At 49.4% G+C, this 27478-nt stretch overlaps 1 protein-coding gene across 17 annotated transcripts in view; it reads right to left on the reverse strand.

Moving 5' to 3' along the window:
• PTK2 (protein tyrosine kinase 2) overlaps positions 1-27478 on the reverse strand; it is a 248642-nt gene that overhangs the window by 165634 nt on the left and 55530 nt on the right. For 15 of the 17 annotated variants that reach the window (XM_032315953.1, XM_032315950.1, XM_032315952.1 and 12 more), the window contains one exon: positions 868-1094. In XM_032315953.1, coding sequence (XP_032171844.1) covers positions 868-1062 — 195 coding nt within the window. In that variant the 5' untranslated portion in view covers positions 1063-1094. Of the gene's footprint in view, positions 1-867; positions 1095-10004; positions 10102-27478 lie in introns of those variants that run through there. The other 2 variants (XM_032315947.1, XM_032315954.1) reach the window with 2 other exon arrangements.

Here is a 27478-nt window from a genome sequence, read left to right on the forward strand (position 1 = left end):
ACTTCAGGCATATAAGTTAAAGAGGAGCAGATGAATTAGCTTCATTGTTATGAAAAGAAAGGGGGAACAGACACATCTGTTCATCCTGGCACTGGACACTGTCCTCCCTAGAGATGAACACGGGAGTAGGCAGAGGGGAAGGAAGGAGCAGTGGTTCTGTAACACGTGGACAAAGTAAACACTTGCTGAAAACTGATGTCCTGAACCCGGTTCTCTGAGAGCGCGCTGCTGCCCGCTCACCGCGCCCACTCCCAGCAACCTGGGCTCTTCGCGCCTCTCACCACTCCTGGCCCACAGGCCACCAGCCACGCGCAGCATCACGCAGGCTTCCTCGCCACCAGGCTCGCCGGGGAAGCACACTCTGTCTGCCCTGCAACTAAGGCCACAGGTGTCCCCCGCCCCCCTCCAGCAGACAGGAGGCTGGAGAAGCAGGGACCCTTGACAGCCCCAGAACCTTGGCAAGTGTTTGGTATACGGACCCAGTCAGTTTTTGAAGAATCTATCCTATCTGGGGTCATGCAGATACCGTCAAGATTCCCTTTCTAGAAAATAGTTTATTTCCTAAGTATTAGAGGTTATTTTAATTACTGTGTTCTCTTCTATACTAAAGAGTTTAAAAAAAGGGAGAGAGAAACACATGCATAGCTTTATATGGATAACATATGGTTCAGTTATTATTTTCCTAAGAGATTTTACACTTAAAGTTCTGGTCAGTCACAAATTACATGAATAAATATTATAAAGCAAAAGGTAACATTACTGTAATACGGGAATAAAAATTTTTATCTTTTTTTGGTTTGTGCCATTAACCTACATGCTTATTTAACCTAAATGTCCATGGCGCTACCTCCAGGAAGATGTACCTACCCGGACATCAGTCGCATCCCCGTGCCTGATAATACTGGCCCAAGTAGCTGGTTCGCTGCTGTTTTCAAAGTAATGAAAGACTTTCAACACCCGCTCCATTGCCCCGGGGGACCGCTCCGCGCCGGCGCCCAGGTGAGTCTTGGTACACGAATTCGGTGTATGATTCAAGTTTGGGTCAAGGTAAGCAGCTGCCATTATTTTGCTAGATGCTATGTATCTGTCATACTCTAGAAGAGAAAAAAAAAATGGTGAGTGTACCATATTTGAAATCTATTAAAACGTGGCGCGCTGGTCCTCATACTGACAACACTGTCCGACGTTCTTCCCTCTGGCACGTCACGCGCAGAAGGGGAGCATCAGGAGAGCGGAGACCTGACTCACCGGGACCATCCCTGCTCCCCGGCACCCATGGCGGCAGCGAATTCACAGCAGCGTCACAAATACTTGTTAAATGTTTCTTGACAAATTGAAAGGTCCTATTTCAGCTCTGTCAAAAGTTCACCATCTATGAACAATATCCCCTCACCGTCCTCCCTTGTAAAATCCCAGCCTTTAAATCTGGGGGGAAATCTCCCAGGAAAGCCAAGTACGTTCCTTGTGCTGCCTCCGTCTGAAACCTCGCACTGAGCTGCGGCTCTCTCCTCACGCAACGAACGCTCCGGGAGTGGGCAGGACACACACGCGGCCCTGGAGTCGAAAACCCCAGAGGTAAAGCCAGGCCCTCCCGCTTAGCCAGTGCCTCAGCAGGAGAGTCAGCCCAGTCACAGCTGAAAACAAAACTGAACCAGGAAGCAAAACCAACCCAAGTCTGTCCGTGTGACAGGAGGACTCCCACTTGAACGTGGGGGTAGTTTGGCCAAGACGAACACTCCCACTGAGAAAACTCAGAAAAGTCAGATTAAAAACCAGCCCAATGTTTTCGAGTCCGAGATGTTGTGAGGCAACCAGGACAGCAGGGGACACAGATGGAGACGTAAGAGACACTGAACAGCTGCCTTTTCCCAAAGGACATCTGCCAATTCTGGGCCTTCGAGAGCCTGAAGATCCAAGAAAAGCCACCGATGAGACACAAAGCAGCTGAGCTTTTGGCCATGAGAGATCAAGTGAGAAGCGTGGGGACCCCAGGACTCTGGTGAGCAGGACACATACTCTGCTAGGTAGGCGTCCCCTTAAGACAGTCACCAATCCTGGAACCAAGCCCAGAGGGAGCCTCTAGAAGCTGGTGAGGCTGAAAACAGGCAGAAGGATGAGGAGTCCACCCGGGCCCAGGACATGAGACACAAGAGCACGGCCGACAGACTCACTCTAACCAACAGAAAGCTCTAGGCCCCAGCCCAAGTCCTGTCTGCAGGGGAACGCTCGCTGCCTGTGCACAGGAGGCAGTCACTGAAACCGGCCAAGGGCCGGGTGAAGAGCAGGATGCCATGAGCATCAGGACTGACGTTACTAAAGTATATTGTGTCTAGCATTAAAGCTGGACAACTACAAAACAACTAGAAAATCCCTAACTGTCTGGAAACCAAGCAACGTATTTCAAGTAACCCATTAGCCAAAAAGAAACTCAGAGTATTCTGAATTTAACAATGCAATTAAAAGAAAGATCGGCGCTACATGCAGACAGAGCTGTGAATCCATTAAAATCCACACTCACTTTTTTTTAAAGACTTTATTTTTAAGTAATCTCTACAGCCATCCTGGGGCTCAAACTTACAACCCCAAGATCAAGATTTACACACTCCACCTGCTGAGTCAGCCTGCAGTCCCTAAGATCTATACTCCTAAATGCACGTACTAGCAATGAAGATCGGAAATTAGTGATCTAAATATCCACCATCTCACAGTGCATTTAGCAGTTGAACAAAATCAAGGTTTGCTGGTTTGTTTTGACAAGAATAATGGAACTGATAGACATCTAGCAAGACTAACCAAGGGAAAAAGGTCCGGTGGAAACCAACGTCATCAAGGATGAAGCAGAACAGAGAAGAGGATGTTCTTAACGGGAGGTGATGACAGAGTATCAGATACTGACAAGAGAAAGTCACGAACTATATGTCAATGAACATGAAAGTTGAGATGCATATACAATTTTTTTTAAAGAGTTTATTTATTTATTTAACTGAGAAAGAGAGAGAGAAGGAGAGCGCGAAAGCAGGGGGAGCGGCAGAGGGAGAGGGAGGAGCAGGCGACCCACTGAGCGGGGAGCCTGACTTGGGGCTCGATCCCAGAACCCTGGGATCATGACCCAAGCCAAAGGCAGACACCTAACCGACGAAGCCACCCAGGTACCCTGAGATGCACACACAATTCTTCGCAAAGTACAACTTAAGCCACTATAAACTGCTGGAGTACAAAACCAAGACCAGGAACATAAAGCCGAAATAGGCATCTTCCATTAAAAATGGTCAATCTGAATTAAAATTCTTCCCACAAAGGAATATCTGAGTTCTTCCAATAATTTAAGGAATAATGATATTAATCTTACAGAAATTCTTCTACTGAACAAATAGAGGACATTTCCCAACTTACCATACGAGACCAGCAAAGCAATGATAGAAAAGCAGACAAGGACGACACAAGAAAGCGTACAAATCAATCTTTCTTATCAACACGGGTGCAAAAATCTTTTTAAAAAATCAGCAAATTTAATCACACAATATTTTTAAATAACGTATTATAACCAAGAGGGGTTCGTCAGAAGAATGCAAAGGCAGTTAAACATTCAAAAAGCGCTCTGTGTTTGCAACAGCCGTCTTCCTACCACCAACATGGAAGCCACCAAGACACCCTTCAGCAGGGGAAAGGGTAAGCGAACTGTGGTCCATCCCGGCAATGAACATTTAGTGCGAAAAAGCAGTGAGCTACCAAACCACGAAAACACTTGGAGGAACTGTAAATGCATGTTACTGAGAAGCCGAGCACACTCTACGAATCCAACTATACAGCACTCTGAAAGTGGCAAAACCACAGAGACAGTAAAATTTCAGTAGATGCAGAGTTGGGGAGGAGGGGCAGGGATGAAAATGTGGAGCACAAGGGATTTTTAGGGCAGTGAGAAGAGTACGTATGACGTATCATGATGACACATGTCACTATACATCTGTCCACACACAGGGTGTGCACCCCCAGAGTGAACCGTACAGCAGATCGTGCACTTCGGGTGATCGGTAAGTCCACGTATAACACAAGCACCATTCTGCTGGGGGTGCTGACGACCGTACGGCTGTGCACGGTACCAGATCAGCGGGCAGAGGGGAAATCCCTGGACCTTCCCTCAAGTTTGTTGCAAGCCTAAAACAGCTCTCAAAACAAACAAACAAAAACCCTCTTAATTTTTTTTTAACCAATCAATCTAACCAACCAGATTTCAGAAAGGAGGAGAACCACAGGTGTCTTAATATATGCAGAAAAGCATCCGGCCAAGTTTACCAGCCACTCAGGATAAAATCTCTAAGCAAAATAAAAACAGGAAGCAGCTTCCTTGAACTGAAGGGGGTATTTACATTAAACCTAATTTACATAACGCTGGGAAGAGCCCCTGCCCCGCCTCCAGGAACAAGAATGAGTGGGTAGGTGCCCACCACTACCACCTCTGGTCGCCACTGTTCTGGAAGGCTTCCCGGCCAGGTTCCATGGGCGAAAATGAAGGCAAAACTCAGGGCTGGGAAGGAAGGAAGAGAAGTATCCCTATTCCCAGACTGCACGGTTATGTGGGAAGAAAATCTCTGAGAATAACATACGGGTGAACTGCTAGAATTAAGAATGAATGCGGCCAGGTTGCTGGGCGGTCGGATGCAATCAACGACACTTCTGGTCGACTCCACACTCTCTCTCGCTCCCCGGGCCGGACAGCGGGATGCACACACACAGTGCAGCTGCGTCCTGACAGGCAACCCCGCGTCCCCAGAGTCGCTCCGAGGAGCTGGCATCCCAGCAGTGAAAGTCACTACCCGCGACACCGAGCGTGCCAAGGGATACGCCAAGCCAAAAACGTTACTGCAACACGCCTCCACGGCCCGAAGTCCACGGCAGAACCCGTCACGGGGCTTCAGGAAGCAGCGGACACACGTCTCCGCAGAGAAAGCGCTGCCATCAGCTCAGCACCAGAGGCCCCGGGACTCGGCCCAAGGCCCCAGTCCAGACAGCCCTGTGCGGGGGGCCTGGGGCTTCCTGCATCGGCAACGCTGACCTCGCTGCTGACTGCCGGAGCCTCAGCTCTCCCTTTACACAGGAGACAGACACTTTTTCAGCTCTTGAAAGAAGTCCCAAGTCAGGGTGTGAGGAAACCAGGTGCTGACAAACCTTGGGCTTCACTCTGGGCCTCACCCCCCAGTCCGAGGTAAACGCCCCGCGTAACACAGCACATGTGAGAGAGGGGAAAGGAGCATCTTCCCGAGTCCTCTAGATGATCCTCGCTCTGACACGCTAAGATCCGCCGAGACCACGAACTGGGGATGCTTGAAAGGCGCCGGCCCTTTAATAACACTCGCGCTGCCCACCAGACAGGAGGGCCGCAACAAAGAGCGCACACTGACCCGCTCAATTTAAACACCTTCAGACATAAACAAGTTTGGAGAATTTTTAAGGAGTTGGTGATGACCCTGGTTCCAGTAAACCCTTCAACAAACCAGACGGGTGTAAAACTTTCTCCTTCCGCACAAGATTTGGGTTTCTCTTCTCACAGAGTCTAACCCGAATATACTAAATTTCCTACGTGGATTTTACAAGAGCTCACACGACTTAGATATTCAATGTTACAGTATCAGTATGTGACAGCCTGTATTTTCCCAAAGAAGCTGTAACACTGGTCCTGACTGTCTCTCCAACAGGTGTAGGCTACGTTCCTTGCCCTCAAGTCTGGGGGGGCTTCTGACCAGCCTAAGAAACATCCTACGCTAGGTATGAAAAGGCAAACCAGGTTCCCTTGGTTCTCTTGGGCTACTCGCTCACGAAACCCAACCAACAGGCTCTCCAGAAGCCCAAGAACTGAGCTCTGACAACCGAAGCCTGAGCCGGGCTTCCCACCAAGAGCCAGCACAGGCTTCTGAGCCATCCTCCGGGAGGGCTCCTCTGGCTCCCAGTTGTGACACCCGAGCTCCCACCACACGGAAACAGCTGTCCCTGTCGAGCCCTGTCCAGACTGCAGATCTGAACAAAGTAATTCTTGTCACTTTAAGCCACTCAGTGTTGGGATGACTTGCCGTCAGCAACAGATAACCAGTACGGCACGCATTCCAACGGACGCAAGCACGAGTGGCTCTCGCCTCGCACAGGAGTGTGGGGCCCTACGATGACTTGCCCACGTGGCCTGAACAGCACTTGCCTCTGTCCTCCCCCCACTCCATGACTAAGGATACGGAGTGAGCATCTTTCCAATGCCTGGCCAAACTGTCCTACTCCCTTCTAAGTTTCGAGTCAGCATCTAGCACTTTATCCCTTGTACGTTCAGTGTCGTAAGCCATCTGCGAAAGCACGTCTGATAACGAACTTTCTTGCCAGGTTCACGTCCACCGGAACATTCTCTGTTTTACCACAACTCTCTTCGTCAGTAAGTTCGCCTTTATTTACGAAGCTCCTCTGACTACGCAATTAGCAAGTCCGGCTCCACAGCAAAGGCGACCTTCCTACAGTCAACTACCTGTTTCTGTGACTCTCAGTCAGAACCCCGCATGGCGATCTGCACGGTGCAGGAAGTGTCTGTCGCACTGCACGCACACCCACGCGTGTGTGCACACTCTCAGCACTCTTAGTTACTTCCTGCCGTGCTGCTGGCATTTCTGCATCTGCATCATCTCCAGCTGCAGCATTTTGAGCCTGCCCAAACTCCAGCACAGGCCTTAAAAGCTGAAATAACTCCTGGGTCCACTGGCCAGATTAATGCAACGCGTCCCCCGGTTCCTAGGGCCGCTGCAGGCAAGCCGAGGGCTCCGCTGCCCCCGCTCCACGGGAGTCGCCGGCTTCACAGGTGCTCAGCACGTTCCATTCCACTTCCTGGGCGACCCTTTGCTGCTTCAACTCTGCATTTCATCTTTGTTGCCCAATTCCCTCCTATGACAGTCCATTTTTGTAAAATGTCACAGGGGTTGATCACTGGCAAACAAGAAGGCACCACGACTGCATATCTGCTGTCTGTGTATAAACTGAGTCACAGACGCAGGGCGGCCCGTCAACAACAGACCGGGACAGAAGTACTGCGACTGGCTACCGGTCACACATCACATCTGTCATTTCTGTAGTGCTCTGCAGACTGAGTTCACACCGTACACAGCGGCTCCCAGCTGACTTATGTGTGAACTACAACTGAACCATGCCACTGAGGACTGGTGTCACTGAAGCCACAGAAATTGGTATTTGTGCATACTGGAGCCACGCACAGCACGGACTGTCTGTATAACAATTCAACTAATATTTTTATTAAACAGATTGTTTTTTGGACTTCAGAAAATATGGCCAATTATGTAAATCATTTATTTTATCTGAGATATCACTATAAAAATTTTCATGCTGTATTTCTGATGAAAATATTCAACATTAGCCTTTAATATCAACTTTAAATTGATTTCTAAGATTGGTAATATTGAGACCTTGAAGGTAACTATGAGTAATTTTTGGAGACATAAAAAAAATCCTGAGGAAATGAGGAATGGCAAAATAGAAAGAGCGCGACTGTGCTGAGTTATGAGCAGTCCTACTTACGTTCAGCCTATTTAAACATATCTGATATTTATAAAACCCATACTGACAAAATGCTGTTGAGATGAGCAGGTTTTAAATCTAAAGTTACATGTGTTAAGTGTGTAACTTGTGTGTGTGTGTATTTTTTTAAATTTTTTATTTTTTATAAACATATATTTTTATCATCAGGGGTACAGGTCTGTGAATTGCCAGGTTAACTTGTGTGTTTTTGTTTATGTTTTAAAGATTTTGTTTAGTTATTTGACAGAACAAGAGAGCACAGTGTGGGGAAGGGCAGGGGGGAGAGGCTGAAGCAGACACCACCCCTCCACCACCACCACCGAGCCTGATGCAGGGCTCGATTCCAAGATCCGGAGATCACGACCTGAACTGAAGGCAGATGCTCAACCAACAGAGCCACCCAGGCGCCCCTCCTTCTGCATATTTAAACTCAGAAACATAGGGGTGACTACTGGCCAACATTGTGATCTGTTCCCTTACCTGATAAAAGGAGTAAAACCTAGAAACAATCAGAAATAATCTTTTCCATATATCCAATTAGCTAAACTCCTAAAACATATGTTAAACAGATTCCGTCTTGGGATCCAGAAGGAAAACTATCTTTTCCCTTCTTAATATTACAGGAACTTCCTACACTGATAAACCCTTGTCACTTTTTTTAACCCTTCTCATTTTTTGCACTGTAAAAAAATAACAAAAGTATACAAGTGCTTTGTCAAGTTAGAATATTAAAAATAATTTAGGTATATCCTGTCCTGGACTTCCTAAAACTTTTTAAAGATGTATTCATTTATTTGAAAAAGATAGGAAAGGGGAGGGAGGTGGCAGAAAGAGAGAGAGAGAGAGAATCTCACGCAGACTCCCTGCTCTGTGGGGAGCCCAACCTGGGGCAGGATGTAGGGCTGACGGCAGGGCTGATCCCACGACCCACGAGACCACGACCTGAGCAGAAAGCAAGAGTTGGACACTCAGCCACCTGAGCCACCCAGGCGCCCCTGGATTTCTAAACTTCTGGTCACTGTGTTATGGGAGTCACCTCTGTGCTCAGTGGCAGCACTGACGGCTCTAACAGGCATACGTCCTCCCATTTAAAGCTTAAAAGTTAAAAATCTTTATCTCCAGGAGATAGGCCTTCAAGGTTGTTTATGATTTCAGCACGCTATGGAAACAAAGGGGGTTTTCTCTGTAGACACCTCTAATTAAAAATGGGAAAAGAAATAATGACTTCAGACATGTCTTAAAATCACACTGATTAGGCCTGAAGCCTGTATGAACACCTGTGAAGGTAAAAGGAGGATCCCGGAGGCTCCAGACACAGCAAGCAGGTCTTGTGTTTCTACTATTTCCGGTACCATGAAAACAGTAGTCCAGCTGGATTTAACAAATCTATAAGACTCCAACCAGATAACCCAACTGACCCTACACAAGCAATAGACAGTAGACACCCTTATCCTATGTTGGTTCAGTCTGCCAACCTGTTCAGCGACCGTCCCAGTACTCTCTGCCCTGTGACTACTGTTTCCTTCCCCTGTCTTTCCAAAACAAGCACGTGAGCCAACAGTCTGTCCAACTGCCTATTTGGGTCTCCATCCCTCAAACTTCTAGCAAGGACCCTAGAACTAAAGCTATGAACCCAAATGGTGCTATATTTCACCCTAAAACTAAGAATCACATTTCCCTTTATCTTTTTTTTTTTTTAAAGTTTTTATTTGACAGAGAGAGAGATCACAAACAGGCAGGCAGTTGGGGGGGCGGTTAGCAGGGTAGCAGGCTCCCTGCTGAGCAGAGAGCCCAATGCGGGGCTCGATCCCAGGACTCTGAGATCATGACCCGACCCGAACTGAAGGCAGAGGCTTAACCCACTGAGCCACCCAGGTGCCCCTCCCTTTATCTTTAATACCAGAATATTATTAACCCCAAGACATCTAAACTAGGCTCCAGGCCCTAGTTACTAACCAATGACACTGGTATATCCTTGAGCCCCAAAAGAGCTCAGGGACTCTGAGAACAGGAGAACACATGAGTGTGAGGATCCACAGTCAGGGCCAACGGCCTTCCTCAGAGAACTCCACAGACACAGGTATGGATCTACTTCAATCCTCTCAGGGTACCTGTATCCCCCACCCAGATCAATTCAAGTACAGACTAATTGTTAAAAGTCCAGTATCCCATGCAGCGTGTGTATATCCTCTACCAACATAACCACCCAATCATTCTCTGTGACATCGGATAATCGTCCCCTGCACACCAGGTCAGATGAACTCTCCAGTAACTTGTATTTATTAATAGTTCCACGTGACACATTGCTGGGAAGGGTCTGAAAACCAGCAGTTCACCAGTTTGTAGGAGGATCTCTATGCCAGCTAGGAGCTCCCAGTTGGGAGCACGGGGTCATACAATCATACATTACAGGGAGCTATGGCACATGGAACATAGCGGCTCACCTCTCCAGCAAAAACTCATCGGCTCCCAGTCCTAGATACTATGGTTCTTCTCGACTCTTCACGGGACAGCCAAGGTGGAAACTGTACAACAGGTATCCTGGGTAAATAATTTAGGAAACGGGAAATGTCTGATGGATCACCCAAAGGAAAAAAGTCCCCTTTGTTTTCCAAGACGGGCCAACCTGATCCAAGGGACTTTCCCTCTTGGGCCTTAAGCCAACTAGAAAACCAGCCATAGTGAAGGCTCCCCGGTTTCTTGTGACTGTTCTGCTGGCATCTTCCTCTGTGTTAGGTAGCTAGATATTTATTTATTTATTTATTTATTTATTTTTAAGATTTTATTTATTTATTTGACAAAGATCACAAGTAGGCAGAGAGAGAGAGAGGAGGAGGAAGCAGGCTCCCTACTGAGCAGAGAGCCCGATGCAGGGCTTGATCCCAGGACCCTGAGATCATGACCGGAGCCAAAGGCAGAGGCTTTAACCCACTGAGCCACCCAGGCGCCCCAGTAGCTTAATATTTAAATATTGTAACAAAGCCACTGCACTGAGCTAAGATCCAATTAAGGCTAGAGTAACAAAAGGAAATGAGACGGATAAAAAGGAGGTTTGGAGAAACCATGATGAGGAAAAGAGGCCAGAAGTGGCCTAACTAAAGAAGAAGGGCCTCCAAGAGGCCAAGAGCCGAAGCCCCAAAACAGATGAGCATGACACGCACGCTCCACTGTTTCCAGGAGCGCCGGCAGATAACTGAAGCTGCCTCCCCAGGCAGCCATCCACGAGCTCAAAGCCCACTTTGTCAGGTGCCGCCAATCAACCAGACGTCCTATCAAGACCCAATGTGGAGACACTGCTTAGTAACTTCCGTCTTCTCTACTGTACAGGACTGTAACATCTGGTAACACGACTGCATAAACTAACCGGCCATCCCTACAACAGAGCAGAAGAGCAGCACTCGGCCATAACAAGGAACAAGTCCTAGTACCACAACAGGCAGAAGCCTTGACAACATTACGGTAAGTAAAAGCAGTCAGACAAAAGGCTGTATGTTGTAGGATCCATCTATACGACAATTCCAAGACAGGCAACTCCAAGGGGACAGAAAGCAGGCATGAGTCTGCCAGAGGCAAGGGGGACCGAGTCGTGGAGGGACTGGCTACGGGTACTGGGTCTCTCTGTGGGGTGACAGAGCTAGACAGCGTTGAGGGTTGCACAGCCCTGTGTGTACACTTCAAACCACATGGAGAATTTCATGTTATGTGAACATGAATTTTATCTCCATTTTTTAAATTTGTATTTTTTAAGTATAGCTTTTCTATGGCTCCAAAATTTTAAACACCAACGGTGCTTACTGTGGCAAAGACGTGGAGCAGCTAGAGCTTTTATACACTGCCGGCTGGGCTGTGATTTGATACAAGCCTTCGGAAGCAATCTCTGCAGAAGAACACCGTGACATACACCATGAGCAGCCATTTCACTCTGAAGTACACGCCCAAGAAAGACACAGTCGCGGGGTCACCAAAAGACACACGGAGTATTCATAGTGGCACCACTCATATAGTTCAAAACTGGAAACAACCCAACCATCCATCAACAATAAAATACAAACTGTGGTGGATACTGAAATGGAATACTATACAGCAATGAAAAATCGGGGCTCCATGCACCAACGCAGATGACTCTCACAGACATTAGGATAAACAGACAAAGTGAGTCATGGCAACAGAAATCAAAATGTTGGCCACCTTCCCGGGGACGCTGACTGAAGGGAGCCATCAGGGAGGCTGCTGGGGCTGCTGCCACTGCAAACACTGATACGGAAGGTAGTAGTTAATCCTACACCAGGATACATAGGATGTATGCAACTTACAGGAGATATATTTCAATTATATACATTTATTTACAAAATGAGAACAAAATTTTTTGCCAGAAGACTCTACACAACAATTAACCAAAAGCAACATGCCAAGCCAAACACCCTGGATGAAATTACTTGCCTGAGAAACAGTTACCAACCCAGCAAAGCAGCAAGTCAGAGGTGCACATTTTACAACGACAACCATTCTTGATTTTTACGTTTCTGCCTAGGTCTCTCTTCTAACCATACGTGAACATGCTGTTCTGCAAAACACGGAAAATGAGTGACGCTTGCCAATACAAAATTACTGTTCATTTACCATCTTCTATGAGAGGACTTCTTTAAGCACACACAGACATGCATATGTGCCTATGTATACAGTGATGACAGATCTTTGAGAATCTGTTGAAAAACATGAATATTTCTAAGAGAAAATGTATACACACTAAAACACAGACAATTCTGTACATGATCACAATGTTCATGGATCCTCTAAAACTCATACCTGGACCCCGCTCTAAGACCAACAGCCCAGCCATGGGAGACAAATGTCTGCCTGTACCAGCACTCATTACAAGTAATTAAAATTACCACTTCCGGGGTGACTGCACACGCAAGGAAGGAGAAAGGTCAGCTCGTTAACTTCATCTCCAGCACAACTGTTAGAGGTGGGCGTGCCCGCCTGGCCACAGTGACATCGAAGTCTATGATGAAAGAGACTGAGTGGTCCGAGGACGGAAGTCTCCTCTGCGGCCAGGAGGTGACAGTGTGACACCGGGGGTTTGAGGCCCTTCAGTTAGGATACACGGTACATCTGAACACCCGGGAGCCCCTTCAGCCCCACCTAACAATGTCCTCTGCCCCTGAAACCCTCAGGCCGAGGGGAGCCGTCCACTTACCAGCGAGCACACGCGCACACGCACGCTACCACTGCAGTCCCCCCGCTGGGAGCAGCAGCGTGTGTGCTGACGGGTGTGGCACATCCTGTCACACACGTTGTCGGAAAGGCCAGAGAAACCTGGTGGGTCCCACACAGCCTGTAACCGGCCTTGCACCCAGCTTCCCGGGACGCCCTGGCAACGGGAAGGCGAACGCAGGAAGAGATCCTTTTCCTTCTCGTTCAGTGAGCGGCAGCGAAGGGGAGAGAGCGGGCGGGCAGCCGGCGGGAGGCTGGACGGGTGTGTCTGTGGCACACGACAGGCCCCGGGGTCTCCTGGAAGTCGCAGTAGTAGGACTGTCCCCTTGAAGCCAGGCTGAGGAGGTCATGCCTGGCTCCTAGCCGTGTCTGCTGAGCACGTCGGTCATGATACACGTTCCCGAACACATCTTTGTTACTCACTGCAAATCTCCCAGATGAAACACGGTTAAAGTACTTTTCTACAGTAGTACGGGTAACGGAATAATACGTGTAAACATGTAAAGTAAAACAGAGTGAATGGGATGTTCAAAATCCACGCAGAAGACCCCCGTGAACTAACTCCTCTGGCGCTTCGACAGCTCTGAGTTCGCACCTGCCATTTCGCATGTGGCATCAAACACTTTCTTTACAAAGAAACTACTTCAATAGGATGCCATCCAAGAGCAGAAAAGTCACGCCTGCAGCCGGGGGGCAGGGCACTCCTCCGGACCCCTTCTCTACACTTGTGAGCACTTGGCCTTCAGGGGCTGGCAGCGGCCGCGGGCTCCTCGCCACGCCCCACCGCCGCGGTGCAGAGCGGCCTCGCCCAACACACTCCTTGCCCTCCGCGCTCCCCTTCCCTGGCGCCTCTGGTCCTTAGTAAGCCGTAAGCGTGGCTCCTGGATCCCCTGTGAGGGGCCCCGCTAGGCCCTGCGCCCTGTACTGGGTCCCTGAGTCCTGGGAGGGCTACAGATGCTAAAGGTTCATGGCTGTTCCCCTGAAATCACTCTGCCAACTCGAAGGAGGTGTGAGAACAGAGCCCGGCCCTTGTGATGTTTAAAGACAGGAGAGAGGAAGAGCCTCGTTGCTGGAGGAAATGGAGAAGCCGCCGGAGGGGGAGGCCGAGAGAACAGTCATGGAAGGAGCTGCCCAGCGCAGAACCTGGTCAAAGGAAGGAACTCCACCCCCAGCCCTCCGCCCCGCTGTGGTGATGGGGGGCATAGCCTGCTGGAGGGGGTACCACAGAGCTTCCAAAGAAGAGGTGCAGACAGGAAGTGCAAGGAACTCACAGCATTGTGGCCAAGGGAACAAAGACGGGGGACCCACTGCAGAGAAGGTGGTGGTCCTGCTGGCCCTGCACGTGGCGCATGAAAGCCACACACAGACACACGGACTGGAGACCAGGTCCAGCGAGTCTGCCTGTATTCACTAAATACGGGACTAAAATCTCCCTGTGCTCAAATGGTATATACTTAGCTTCTACTGAGTAAGAAAAAACCTGGGGCTCCTGGCTGGCTCCAACTATAGAGCAGGACTTGGTCTCAGGGTTGTGAGTTCAAGGCCCACATTGAGGGTAGGGTTTACTTTAAAAAATAAAAAAATAAAAAAAAAAGCAAAATTAGGTCTAGTATTACAAGGTAAAAAACAAAAAGCTTTTACTGAACACTGCCCATGTTGCAGCTACCTAAGCAGTTCTGTACATACACGATCTCCATGCAATCCAGACACAAACCCAGACAAGCACACGCTACCCCTCCCATGAAGGAGAGACAAACTGAGACATAAAACTGAGGGAGAAGCGGGGTCTGGACGTCCCTCCCCGCCCACTACCACACACAATAAACTACTAGAAAACTGTGCGGGACACAGGAAGCAACTGCTTTCATCCTGACACAGGCAGCACCTAGCCACGACCTCTGAGCGGGGGACAGATGAAGTGAGCCCAGTGCTCTGCCAGGGGCCATTTCTGCACCGCAGCACAGGGAGGGTAACCGAGAGCCTGGTGGGCTCAAGAAGAACAGAGAGGCGGGACAGCTAGAACTTGTCAGGAGTCGTGCAGAGACAAAGTTCCAAACCCCCCATGGAGCTCCCCTTGAACATTTGGGCATTTGTATTCATTAGTTCATTAAAACAGTCCTGCCTGGTGGCTCACAAAGAAAAAATTATTTTTTATTTTATTTTTTATTAACATATAATGTATTATTTGCCCCAGGGGTACAGGTCCGTGAATCATCAGGCTTACACATTTCACAGCACTCACCACAGCACATAGCAGCGTCCATCACCCAGCCACCCTCTGCCTACCCCGACCCCAACCCCCAGCAACCCTCAGTTTGTTTCCTGAGATTAAGAGTCTCTTATGGTTTGTCTCCCTCCTGGGTCCCATCTTGTTTCTTTTTTTTCCCCTCCCCTCCCCCCACGACCCCCTGGCCTGCCTCTCAACTTCCTCATATCAGGGAGATCATGTGATAATTGTCTTTCTCTGGTTGACTTATTTCGCTCAGCATAATACCCTCTAGTTCCATCCACGTCGTTGCAAATGGCAAGAAAAATTACTATTTTTAATGGGCCTAGATCATCATCTTAACACTTTAGTCTCTAAAAACTAACTCCAGAACTTAGCACAAAGAATTAAGTTAGGAGGGGCTACGGTGTCACGATGCCGATACAGGGTCTGGGCGGGCTTAAAATCCAGCCCCACAAACACGCGGGTAACAGGCCAGCAGGACCCAGTTCGGAACCGCAGTGTGGGACAGCAGGGACTGCACAGGACCATCAAGGGATTGAATATAAAGACGTTTACGAAAACCACGCGATCTGGAATGTGCTGTGTACACCATGAGGAAGCAGATGCTGGCGACTGGGCAGCGAACACTTGTCCCCTCGTCAGCAGGCGGCAGGTCACCCAAGGAGCTCATCGGGTCAGTCTGACCCTGAGAGTTTGTAAGAGCCCCACCACAAACCTACTTGCCAACAATCTGTGTCTTAGGGGCACCTGGGGGGCTCAGCTAGTTAAGCGTCTGCTTTTGGCTCAGGTCATGGTCCCGGGGTGGAGCCCGGTGTCAGGCTCCTGGCTCAGCGGGGGGGTCTGCTTCTGCCTCTCCCTTCTGCTCATGCTCTCGCTTACACGCTTGCTCTAATAAATAAATAAAATCTTTAAAAAAAAAAAAAAAAAAAAGAATCTTTAACAAAGTCAGCACATGATCGCTCTGCAAGTTTTGTATGGGTACCACAGCATCACGATACCTGCTCAATCTACCAGGTTACACTCATTTTCTTCAGTGTATTTATTTACTGTCCAGCTGCTACTTCATCCCCTACCCCAACCAAAATATCTTACAGTAGACTATGCATGAGGTGCTCACGTGGGCGTCAGAGTATCGGAACAGACAGATACTAGGAAAGACACAGACTGGTGGTCTGGACAGAGCAGGACAATGGTCCCTGCCCCTGTGGCCCTCATGAGAAAGACCAGCACAGACCAGTACATGAAGAACATAGTGTTGGGGGTTATGTTGGGAGAACAGGTCATCGCCCAAACTTGGGGCATGGCCAAGTGCCTCCAGAATCTGAGTTCCAAGCCAAGATCTTGAAAAAAGCCCTGTCCAAAGTCACACCCAACAAAAGCCATGGCTGCAGCTGTAGGTTAGGGATCCAGGAGCGGCTTTAACTCAAACAGCAGAGAAGCCGGACACAGCCTCGCTCCAGAGCAGGTGGGGAGCCCAACTGCTGCAAGGGTATGCACCTGGGCAGCACCTGTGCCCCAGGAGACCAATCTGGAAGCTTCTGTTGCAATACCAATGGCGCTAACTACAGCCCAGGAGGTGGAAAGACTTGAGAGCCGTAAAAAGGTCAAGAGGACAGAGGCTGACTAAATCGCACACGTAAGGTTAGAGGAAGTCAGTGGCCACTTCTCTTGCTCAGGTGACTGAGTGGGAAAGTGACACCACTTCACGGAGACGCAGAACACCAGAGAGGCAGAGGCTGTCTGTCCGAGGGACGGCATGAGCTCAAAGTAGAAGTCACTTCAGTTTGCTGTTCGTTATTGGGGACACAGGCAGGAGGTGCTTCCCGCCTGCTGTCAGGGGTGGGGAGCAGGGAGCTGGACATCTGCAAGCTACCTCTGGGAAGGGGATTCATTAGTCCTTTACCAGATATATGAGCTACAGGTATTTTCTCCCATTCTGCAGGTTGCCCTATTTTGCCCTCTTGTTGATAGGTTTCCCTTGTTATGTGGAAACTTTAGCCTGATGCTGTCCCACTGGTTTATTTTTGTCTTTGCTGTGCGGCAGAGGCTGTCGAGGAACCCTGTACACGCGGATGACCCGGCGATCTATGCCCTGAGCAGAGAATCAGCTGCTTGGCTAGAGATCCCAGAACGTTCCAGTCTGCCTGTTCGCTTGGACCAGTCTCCTTAGAGAAGAATTCTTCCACCTCCTGCCAGGATCGGGTGAAAGCCTCCTCACAGGATTCTGGGAGCCAAACAGAAAGAAAGCATGGCTAACTTCATCTAATACCCAATTTTGAGTGCAAGAGCGCCATTTCCAGAGTAGAACTGTTAACAACCCACAATGGGGAAATAAGTTATCACAATAGCATTTCAACTGTTGCGGCTTTGAAGACTCACTGGTTAGGCAAATCCCTTAGATCATCAAAACTAAAGCCATCAAGACTTGAGCCATTCAGTTACTTCCTATGGACAAGATACCCTAGAGACTACAGCACAGCTAAAACTTCACCTAAATCACACAAGTAAACCTTTAAAAGAATGAGCCCAGGGCCCTTGGGTGACTCAATGGATTAAACCTCTACCTTCGGCTCAGGTCATGGTCTCGGGGTCCTGGGATCGAGTCCCGCATCCGGCTCTCTGCTCAGTGGGGAGCCTGCTTCCCCCTCCCTTATCTGCCTGCCTCTCTGTCTACTTGTGATCTATCTCTCTCTCTCTCTGTGTCAAATAAATAAATAAAATATTTTTAAAAATAATAAAATAAAAGAGTGAGCCCAGCCTGATCCCTGAGCCTGTAAGTGAAGAAGGCTGGAAATTCTACATGGAGGCAAGTGTCAGCAAAAGCTCCACGGACAGTGGCTTCCGAGCAAGATCCTGACTGAGAAGCAGAGCATGTCGCTCACTAACGTTCACAACTGTACCTGGCTCCCCCCATCCCAGCAACGTGACTCTTAAATTATTAGAGGCTCCTTGTCTGCAGAGTGCAAGCAGTAACAGCCCCCACTAACTGCCGTAGTAAGGGGAGAGGGCTTATTAGCAAGGTGTGTTAGAGACAAAGTCAGCGTCTGGTCCGTGGCAGCAGCAGTTAGGAGGGATACCCTGAATTCTCTAGGCTGCTGAAAGGGAGATGCTAACGTTGTTCTCCAAACTGAAATCCTGTAAAAACCCCCCCGCCATTTAACTAATACTTCAAAAGTCCCACCATAGCCCTAAAAAAGCATCTTCCCTGTTACACTTCAAAGTTTTATGAATCTATGTCAAAAAAGGAAACAACAGACTAAGCTTCCTACTTTGGAAACATCTGGGAAGTCTGCAATGGGTAATTAAAGCCAATGACCAAGGGAAGCACAGTGTTCCACAGGATTTTCCCCAAACCTTGTCCTATAAAAAGACAGGACTCATTTTTCTCAACTGAAAATACACCAGCAGTACACCATTCCATTGCGATCTTACACAAAAGTTAAGAAAACAGAATACCCATCAGTCTGGTATTGTCTTCTTAATGACGACAATACCTGTCTTCTTTACAGACAATACTGTCAACTGACAGACAATACTCCGTCAACTTTACAACAGAATGAGATCTTCCCAGGAAAAAAGTAGCGTTAGTATGTGATACTCTAGCAGTATTTCGTTTCTGTTAGAAAAATTTAAAAAGGTTAAAAAACAGACCTTGGTGGAAATACGACATACTGGCCTCGCCCTAGTAAACAAGGTCCTAGGTTTTTTCTCTTCGTTTGTTTGTAATGTCAGACAGGCTATACACAATACAACATTTCTCTGACCCACGTGAGTACAAGGAAACTTTATACTCACGTCCCCTAAACTCAATACATAACTTTAAACAAAACCGTATGTGAAGAGGTCTCAAGCTGTCATCCGAATAAAATCTGTAGGTCACTGAAACCACCTCCAGAGTCTGGAAAGCACGGTGTCTGCAACGAGGGGCACGCTCTCTGCGGAAGTGACCGTGACAGCGCTCTCTCCCGCCAGCGCCCTGACTGCTCTCACAGCCCCACACAGAGACGTCAGAGCACAGGCAAGGGGGGTCTAAACACAGCTCCGGTCTGAAATGTTTCCACCAGGAGCATCAGCCACCGACAGAACCGCATCAGACCCTCTGGGCGGCTGAGCCACAAGAAAAGCCTGGAACTCTCTGGAACGTGTTCTGGTTCCACTCTGCAAGGAGCTGCCCTTCGTCCATAAAATCCTCACCCCAGCAACTCTCTGCCCTTTTCTTCAACCATCAAGGCTCAGTTCCCCTCCTTGCTTCCTGGTTCTGGCGAACGGTCTTCTTGCTTGTTATACATTTTTGTCTGCGTTTTTTCTAACAAATCCCTTGAACGCCGTACCACCTTGTACGTGCGGTATCAGGGAGCAGCAGCACACTTTCCATGTACAAACAACTCTTAACTATCCTGTATGGTTTTCAAAAAACAATACATTAAGCACTTGAAATCTCGTATTTCAGATTTTATAGGGAGAGTCTCTTCCCTGCGCTTTAGGGTTTTCGGAACCCGGCTAAGGGACGGTGTCGATGTGTCTGATGTTCCCTTTCCGGGCAGAGCGCGCTGCCAGGCCTCCAGAGCTACAGCGCCTGTGGGGGCCGCACACACAGTCCAGTCCTGCCGGCGCTGGGCTCACCTAGCATGTGAGACACACAGATCCTGAGTGCAGAGCTCCATGGTTCTTTACACGAGCACCACACGCGTGCGTGTACACCCCCACCCCATCCCTGGAACACGGCTACACGAGACAGAACACGCTCCCGCTGTGCCCTGACCAGTGCCTGGCCCTCTGTGACCAGTGCCTGGCCACCAAATGGGACCAGGAGTCCCAGTACTGCGACTAGAGGTCAGGGTCTCCTAACTTTATGGACACCGGTCACGCAAATGGAAACAAGGGGACGCCGCTCAGCCTGTTTTCTGAGAATGGCAGTGCCTGAAATGAAAGCGCCACAAAAAGGTCACAAAGGTCACAAGAAATAAAACTACGGATGATACCCCTCGAGCAGACAGACACAGATTTCCTGAACAAAACACTGCATATTGCTCTAACAATATACAAACAGGATAAGACATCACGATCAAGTGGGATTTACCTCAGAAATGCAAGGTTGCGTCAACAATCAAAATGTAACTTACCTGTTACCTAAAAAAAAAACCCAGAAAATTTCTACAATCAATTCAAGAGACAGAAAAAGCACCTGACAAAATTGAACACCCTCTCATGATTAAAACAAACAAACAAACAAACAAAAAAACCTCTTAGAAAACCAGGAGCTAGAAGGAGAACTTTTACATTCGACAGAGGACATCTATGAAGATAAAACTAGAACTAAACCCTGCTTCACACTGGAAACCTGCTCCCTGAGGCCAGCACGTGACAAGGACGCTGTAAGGAAGGTGCCAGTCACGGACCACAAGACAGGGAAATAAAAGACACAAAGACCAGAGAGAAAAGGAGTTATTTTCGGATTACGTGATTATAGATTTCTTTGAATTTCCTCCTTGCTCAAGTAAACCACCAGAACTACAGAGTGACTCATAGTAAGCCGCAAGATAGACGAACAAGGTTATCTACTTCTAACACTAAGCCAAGAACTGCACAGTTAAACCTAGAAGTCAAAAACCCGTCCTTTCCAGTAGCATCAGGAAAGCGTGAAGCCCTCCCCCCTACCCCACTACGACCCACCGCATGCAGCTCCGGGCGCCCCCAGACCCAGCTGACTGCACGGGTCACCCAGAAGTCACAATACTGTCCCCAGGTCACTTCTCCCAAGTTGATGCCCAGATTCGACACAGCCCCAGGGGAAACGGAAAAGAAGCAGAAGTCTGTGAGCTCCAGAGGCTGCTGTCACTGGCAGAGCACCTTACACACCCACCCCCGACCACAGGACCCTGCTGCGGACTGAGCGCCCCAGGCAACACGGAGGCACGCCCATCGGAGCGCAGGGAAGGGGCCAGCGGAGCAGCGGTCCTCCTGCTCCCAGGGAAACCCCACCACTGCCTGGTTTCCCACATCGGACTCCTCTGAACCACTGACAGCAGGACACATTTTCTACAGCTTTTCGGGAAGAAACGTTATCGGAAGAAGTTACAGAAGACAGCAGATGTGGCACACAGACCTCAGCGCTAGCAGCGACAGTCAGGAACAACGCATCGTTCATACAAATACACTCAAAGGCAAAACAAACATACACAGCGATAACTGTTTCAAAACCGGACTCTTCTCTTTACCGAAAACTGCTAAGTTAGGAAATACAGAAAACTCAAATTTATAATGAATTCCTGACAGCATGAGCACTTACCAGCGAATCTGCAATGAAAGATTTGTGAACACTAGTTTAAAAACTCAGTTGTCACTAACCATTCGGGCACTAGAAAGAAGGTTTTTCATTTCCACAAAAGCCTCCAGGACCCTCTCATCTGCCTCTAGCAGTCTGAGCCTCTGTCGCTCCAAGCAGACGAGGTGACTGCGCGCAGCAGTGCGCTGCACTCACGGCCGGAGCCCAGCAGGTGCCGGCCCTGGGAGGGGCCGGCGCACAGGGCAAACAAGCAGGCCCCAGCGTGCGGCAGCTGGGGAGAAGCGTGAGCAGGAGCGGGTGCCGGGGACAGATGGGGACAGTGGTGCTGACAGGAGGGTGTGGGGGCGGGGGACACACTACAGGGTTCATGTAATTACTGCTCCATGCGGAGCCTGGGGGCGGGGCACGAGATAAAGCATCAGCTGGCGTCCCCCGGGGCCCCCGCCCTCGCCGTGAGGGTCCCTCCAGGGAGAACACGGGACCCTTGAGGCCTCTTCTCCAAACACAGTGAGGAAAGTGAGACTAGAGGAGAGGCCGGTCACTGGAATACCCACCACACGAGTTTTCCGCTCGAGGGAGACGATGGCAAACTGGGGCCGAGAAGGGCTGGCCGTGCGCTCTCGGTGCGGACAGCAGAAGTACAGGTGCGCTGCACGGAGAACGCGCTGGCCGGGCCGCTCCTGGCCTCTGCCGGAGCACTGCCTACCGCCGCTCGTCACACCTCACCATGTGCTCAGCTCCCCCCGCCCCAACTCTGCAGCACCAGAAAGGCCGATATGTCCTGAACTCACTTATTCTGTAGACCACGATGCACTGGGGGTCCAAACACACTTCATGAGGCTTACCAACAACCCGGTTTAACCAAGGAGCACGTCTGAGGAATCTAAGCTAGAGTGGCTTGGTGGTTTCCAGGGCGCCCCCAGACAGAGGCACTGGTGACCAGAAGTGGGGACACGGGCAGACAAGGTGTGCAAAGCCGAGTGGGGGGGGGCCAGGGAAGCAGAGAACACTGCCAAGTCAGTGAGCCGGGATAAGACAGAAAGGCTGGAACCACACCTGGGGAGCACGATCTTCAGGGGCAGGGGAAAGGCTCACAAGAGCCCCGTCCTCACCCCTCAGAGACAACTCCCTGCTGACGGCTCTCCACAGACCTGAACGCAGGCTGCAGCTGTCCTCAGCAGGAACGCCCAGGTCTCCCTGGACGCTCCACAAACAAGCTCATTTCTCAGTGCCTCTGCCCCCAGAACTCCGACGCACGGAAGGCCTCCCCACCGTCTCCGCTGGCATGACTCAGCACCTCCTTTAGAAAAATGCCCCAGATTTCAACAACTCGGGGGGTTTTTTCACTCAACAATCACTGAGTGCTGATAACACGTCAGACCACACGGATTAGAAAAGCAGTAACATCTGAACTGGGCCCACAAGGAGCTGAGAACACCAAGGAGCGTAAGACAAGCGGAGAAAGAAGTTGAGCAAGTTACTGGCCGCGCCCATGTGTGCAGAGCAGCGGCACAAAGATGCCACAGCCCAGCCCTGTCCAGATGAGAGAGACAGGGAGACAGACACACAGACACACACACACACACCCCCCACAGAGGGCCATGCCCTAGGGCAGAATTCTGAAAGTTCCGCCTTTAAAAAGAATGACTGTTGCAAGCAGAAGGAGCAGCAGAAGCGTTAGGGCGCCTGGAGAGGCTCCCCGGGCAGTGCTGTGGCTGTAACGGAGGTGGAGCCGAGGGGCGGCCAGTGGAGAGGACGGAGTCTCTCTCTAACACGGCTGGCACCGGGGCAAGCCGGGGACATGCCAGAGCTCAGCGCAGCACTCGTTCTTACTGTGGGCCTACTGTGTGCTGGGCCCACGAGCCGCTCCTTCCTGCTGGACACTCAGAAAACTCGGTCACTCTTCTGGAAAGCATTTGACACCTTTCACCGTAAAGGTATAGATGTCTGGATTATTTACATACATACGCTATAAAATAAATGCACACACTTACATAGAGATGTATTTTGAACATCTTCCCCACGAGTCCATTAGCACCTCAAGCTGTCAGACCGGATGGCCAAGCCCCAGAGGAGCAGCAGAGGCCCACGGAGACCACCCCAGGGAAGCGAACAGGCCTGGCAGCCCAACCGAGGCCCATCTGTTGAGAGAGCTGGGATGCGGCGTGTGTGCGGCTACAGGAAGACACTCGGCCACCGAGCTGCGGCTCTCACCCAACCGTTCCTGAGGCATGTGGATTAGCTAAGCCCATAATGCATTCGTTCGTTAAGGTAATACTCATTTGTGCCGATACCCTGTCAAGGATACTCCTTAGCCAAGAAGACAGAAAGCAAGCAAGAACGACGTGGAACAGTCTTCCCAGCTAAGTGCCGTGCAAGGCCAGGAGACGAGGCTCGGGGAGATCAGGGCAGACGCCAGGGCGCACGCGGTCCTCGCTGACACGGCTGAGAGGTCAGTCAGGCTCAGACCGGAGAGGCCAGGAGGAGCAGGCCACGCAGGCAAGGAAGGGGCAAGCTCAGGTACAGACGGCCTGACCGGGAAGAGCTCGGCTGTCTGAGGTGCTCCCGAGTCAGAACGGCCACACGAGTGATGAGCCAGAGGCCACCGGCCCGAAGCCCGAGACGCTGGGAGCAGTCACGTCGGGGGAGGCCTGGCAGGCCACGCTAAGGGTCTGCAGTTTTACCCAGTAAGAGCCACCGGGGCTGAAAGGAGATAGCGCGGCCTTCTTGCTTTTGTAAACGCACTCGGGCAGCTTCGCGAAGGACGAAGAGGCGGAAACGGAGAGCTCCGACAGGAAGCGACTCCCACGGCCCGGAGGAGGACGAAGGTCGCACGGTGCAGAGTGGATGTGGCCGGGAGGGCGAGGAGCTGCAGACTTGTTCTGAAGACCCAACTGTAAGGGCACGAAGACGGGCCCATTCCACGAGGCAGAAAGTGTCCGAGAGGCATCCCGGGTCTGTGGCCGAGCGAGTGAGGGGCGGAGACCCGGCATGTTTACTAAGACAAGGAGGACTTGGGGAGGGACAGAGTTCAGGGGCACCGGTTACGAGACCGCTCGCTGGCCGATGAGCGTCAGGCGTTTAGGAAACATACAAACGTAGAGGCCAGGAGGCGGCTGAGCTCCGCAGTGAAGACAGGCCGCGCACAGAACCACCCGGACGCAGGTAGGGCGAGTGGGAGTTAAAAATACTGATGCAGAAAAAGCATGACCCAGCACACAAGTGAACGGTGAGTGGTATACTCCATCTCTATCCGCTACTGAAAGATCCAGAAAAAACCCTGACCGCACACTTAGCCCTAATGAGCGCGGCCCTCCCAGCATCTGAGCGCGAAGCAGACATGGCACATGCTCAGGTCACCAACGGACCTTCCGAGCAGGGCTTTCTGCATTCGGTGAACTTGAGACCAAACACTGCACCGCAACATCTAGCTTTACCTCGATGCTCGGGATTAAAGCCACCGCTAAGCCTAGGAAGTCACAATATAGTTGAACACATGTTACAACAAAGTCGGATTAAGTATGTGAAAACACTGTATTCTGTGAAGTGACCTAATGCGGTTTCCTTTATCATAGAGGTCCACTGAACTGTATCACAGAGACAGCCACAGATTGTCTTAGGATACTGTGAAGGTTTCAGTTCAAAGTATACAAATATAGCTCTGTTCCATTATTTTTAGCCTGTTCTACTAAGTATTTTGTGTCTTCTTAAATTGGGACACTGCCGTTTTTGAGGTTAATGTGACTGATAAAATCAAATGTGAGGTTTCGAATATCTAACTGAAAAGAGAGATTTACAGTCTTTGCACTTGAGCATTTTATTTTGTCTTTATCTAAAAGTGGTAACTTTTAAACTTGAAAATAACCATTTCAGCCATTTCTACACACCAACATCTTTGCCTTTATCACACAGCAAAAACTGACCAGAACAGAACCTAGGGCTTCCTGCCTTCCTGGCCTGGTACAGAAGTGTGCTGAGAAGCTGGCACACTGGGTGCCCCCGGGGGAGGCGGTGTACTCAGCCCTGGGAGGGGGACAGGGTGACAAGCTCCTTATGTCATCAGAAACCTCCTCTTGCACATCCAGAAGCAAGACCACTTATCAGAGGGGATGGCCTGCTCCAGCCCTACGAACGCAATGATTCTAAGCCTGATGCCGTCCCTACCGCCTCCCCTCTTCCGCACGTGCGGTTCTGCTCTCCTACCTAACCCTGACCTCTATCAAAATGGCATCCCAGTTAAAAGGCCTCTACTCACTCGCTCTGCCAGTCAGCAAACGTAATGGGAAAACAAGCTGCCTCCATCAGTTGCTTTGGGACGAGCAAACACCTCAGTCTCGTGTCCTCTGATGCCCATATTTCTAGAGTCACCCTGAATTTCTTAAAAACCCAGCAGTCGGTTATTTAATACCCCTCTGCAACTCGATTCATATATTGAGTCTAGGCCAGACTTAGTCGAATCAGAGCCTTATTGGCAAGGATCAGTGCTGACAGAGGGCTGTCACACCACGGAGGTGGCACTGTGCATATGGGTCCCAACAAGTCCGGGAGAGACCGAAACCTTCCACAAGCACAGCAGAGAACGCTCTGCCCCGGGGTGTTCATTACTGGTCACGCTCAGTGACACTGCGGTCCGCATGCTCTCAGCTCTGTTACAGTTCCCATACCCAACATCCTTTAATACTCAATGGTGTGAACTTAACTCAGCGAAATCTTTAATTTATGCCTAGTTAGGTGGTAAAGAGACAGGTGCTTTGTTCAGATAGCATCCTGCTGAAAGAGTGCTAACACCTCAGGCTTTAGAAATGTCTAAAAGGGGCACTTAATCTCGGAGTTGTGAGTCTGAGCCCCACGCCGGATGCAGAGATTACCTAAAAAGAAAGGAAGGAAGGAAAGGAAGGAGAAATGTTTAAAAGCCTAGATGAGAGTGACTAGATGATGCCGACAGGCTGGGAAGCGAGAAGCAATCTAACAGTGAAACTGTGGTCGGTTGCAAGCACCTCCACGTCCTGGAGTTTTAAGCTGGGGGTGCCTGGGTGGCTCAGTGGGTTAAGCCTCTGCCTTCAGCTCAGGTCATGATCTCAGGGTCCCGGGATCGAGCCCCACATCAGGCTCTCTGCTCAGCAGGGACCCTGCTTCCCCTCTCTCTCTGCCTACTTGTGATCTCTGTCAAATAAATAAATAAAATCTTTAAAAAACAATTTTTTTTAAGCTAAACACTAAACTGAATCAGGCTGAGGGTCCACTTACAATAATGCAGGTCTTTATCCAGTGCAGGTTCTTCCTTTTAAGAAATCTTTCCTGAGTAGGTTAACAGGATACTTGAAAATACTCTTAAAAATGTGTATTTAGGGGCATCTGGGTGGCTCAGTGGGTTAAAGCCCTTGCCTTCAGCTCAGGTCATGATCCCAGGGTCCCGGGATCCAGCCCCAATGATCCCGCATCGGGCTCTCTGCTCAGCAGGGAGTCTGCTTCCCTTCCTCTCTCTGCCTGCCTCTCTGCCTACTTGTGATCTCTGCCTGTCAAATAAATAAATAAAATCTTTAAAAAAATTTGTATCTAATTCTTTATTATGGACTCCATCCCCCAGGGGTAACATGCACTAGTATTTTAAGCAGATAAAATATCTGGTCTTATTCATACACGGATTACACAGCATTTCTAATTTCTAAACATGCTTCCCAAATACTGTCTTGAATGTTACAATGAAAACGCTGTATTTCATTATTTATATTTTTATACAAATAAAAACCCTAACAGCATTAAATTGGAAAATACTTATTCACAGTATTACTGACCCTTAGTGATAAACCCACCTTAAATAACATGGAGTTTCAAATTAAATACACAATCTTTACCGCGAGTACAGAAAACCAATCTTTGAGTGAAAGAAGAAAGATCGCGCCCCTCTTTTCCCCACCGGTCCTATTTAAGCTCAGACCAGTCTCTTTAGTCTTTAAGAACTTCCACATCACAGAACGGATATGGGTGCCTTAATTAAAAACACACAAAATAAAACTATCAGAGACACAGAAAAGATAACTTACTGAAAATGCAGTTCCATGAAAGTACTTTTATTTACTTTTCTAAAAGCTACCTAGTTGGTTTTATGCCAAGAGCTGTAAACCTTTACCACATCAATTTCCATTTTTCCTTAAATTTAATTATAAATCTATTTGAAATAAAGT

The sequence above is a fragment of the Mustela erminea genome, chromosome 16 (assembly GCF_009829155.1).
Source record: "Mustela erminea isolate mMusErm1 chromosome 16, mMusErm1.Pri, whole genome shotgun sequence".
NCBI classification, from domain to species: Eukaryota; Metazoa; Chordata; class Mammalia; order Carnivora; family Mustelidae; genus Mustela; species Mustela erminea.